At 40.9% G+C, this 1,740-nt stretch overlaps 1 protein-coding gene across 1 annotated transcript; it reads left to right on the forward strand.

Annotated features, from left to right (window-relative positions):
• On the forward strand, positions 1-1,639 carry LOC129571083 (zinc finger protein 436-like). The gene is made up of 2 exons (XM_055450850.1): positions 1-53; positions 203-1,639. The coding sequence occupies exon 2, from the start codon at positions 224-226 to the stop codon at positions 1,406-1,408; it is 1,185 nt and encodes a 394-aa protein (XP_055306825.1). The 5' UTR covers positions 1-53; positions 203-223; the 3' UTR covers positions 1,409-1,639.
• The last annotated feature ends 101 nt before the right edge of the window (positions 1,640-1,740 follow it).

The following is a 1,740-nucleotide window of genomic DNA, read 5'->3' on the forward strand; positions in this document are numbered from 1 at the left end:
GTTAGGTTTGACTGGCTTTGACTTGGAAAACAACTTCTGATTTGATAGTCAAAGTAAATAGCTCTCATATTTATTTTACTTTTTATTGAATTGACTTTCCCTTTCGTGATTCCACTATTTTTGTGAAAATGTCATTGATTTGTTCCGTTTGTCGATTTGTCTCGTTGTTGTTTCATGATTGCTTCCATTCCTTTTGTAATAGAGTCAACGTTTGTCATATACGATGAATGACACGCATTCAGACGAAATTAGGCGCGACACAATCGATTCGGCGAACGCTGCCGATGGTGGTAATCAATCAACACGGTCCGAGATGAATATCGATGTGGATTGCGATTCAGTTGCATTCAAATTGGAGCCCGATGTCAAAGAAGAACCAGAGGTAGTTTGCTTGGTGTCTGGTCCAAATCAACATCGAATGCCACATGTCAAGTTGGAACCAGTCGATGACACAAGCATGGATGATTTTGATTCGACTCATGTCAAACCAGAGCCCAGAGCTGAAAAGGTGGAAAACGCCGATTGCAAGCCAGAAGAAAGCAAACAATCACAGCAAAGCGGTGATGGCTCAGGCAAGAGAAACATTGACGTCAAACAGGCTAAAAAGCAGAATCGCGATGGTCACAAAACACTGGCTGCCAAATTGAAGTCAATCGAAGCGACAGGCAGAGCCAGATCGGTCATCATTGCATCTCACAAGAAGCGATCAGCTGCAAAAAAAAACAAGAAACAGCACAAGTGCCCGACGTGTGATCATGTCGCATCACGGCCATGCAATTTGAAGACGCATATGTTGACGCACACTGGCGAGAAGCCGTTCCCGTGCAACATCTGTGACAAACGATTCACACAGAAAGCACACCTTCAATCACATTTGAAAACACACACCGATGAATTCCCGTTCAGCTGTTCAGTTTGCCTGAAGCGATTTGCTCAGAATTTTGAAAAATTGGAGCACGAAGCCACTTGCGATAGGCGACGCTACGAATGCCACTTGTGCAAGAAGTTCTCAACTCCAAATACCGGTGAATTGAAGATCCACATGCGTGTGCATACCGGCGATAGACCGTTCCGATGCAGCCTTTGCTCCAAGAAATTCACACGAAAGACCAGTCTAAAGAGGCATTCAAAATTCCACATAAATCCTCGTCCGGTGAAATTCCAATGTTTGGTTTGCGCCCGAAACTTCTCTCAAGAGATGGAAAAGCAGCAACATGAATCGAAGTGCCAAAGTCGACGTTACGAATGTTACTTGTGCAAGAGCTACGTGACATCTCGTAAATGTGGTATGATGTCACATATTAGTGCTCATCACACCGGTGTCAAACCATTCCGATGTGAAGTGTGCAAAAAATGCTTCGCGCTGAAATTCAATCTTAAACGCCATCTAAAACACAATCATAAATAATGTAATACTTGATCAAACTGATCAAAGTTAGAAATCTATAGTGAAACAACACTTACACCTTCAATCGATTTCGAAGCATACAATGGAAACAACCAAATTCGGATTTAGATTCAATTCTGACAAATAACCTGGAACTAATTCATAGTGAAGTTGTTAAAAGTCTTGGATCCTTAGTGTTGTCCCAGTCAATGGACGGACCTTTTTTACTTTTCAATAAATGAATGTTAGAAAATCTAAATTGAACGAATTATAACTTTTCATTTCTATGTTTTTAGAATTTGAACCAACATTAACTGGAAATTAAGTACAGAAGAATTTATTGCTTTGTTCTA

This window comes from Sitodiplosis mosellana, unplaced genomic scaffold (assembly GCF_009176505.1).
Source record: "Sitodiplosis mosellana isolate CC-2019 unplaced genomic scaffold, AAFC_SMos_1.0 Smas_scaffold_1242, whole genome shotgun sequence".
Classification (NCBI taxonomy): Eukaryota; Metazoa; Arthropoda; class Insecta; order Diptera; family Cecidomyiidae; genus Sitodiplosis; species Sitodiplosis mosellana.

What these genes read in the sequence shown, in the direction of transcription:
- LOC129571083 (XM_055450850.1), top strand. Translation starts at nt 224, where the DNA reads ATGAATGACACGCATTCAGACGAAATTAGGCGCGACACAATCGATTCG.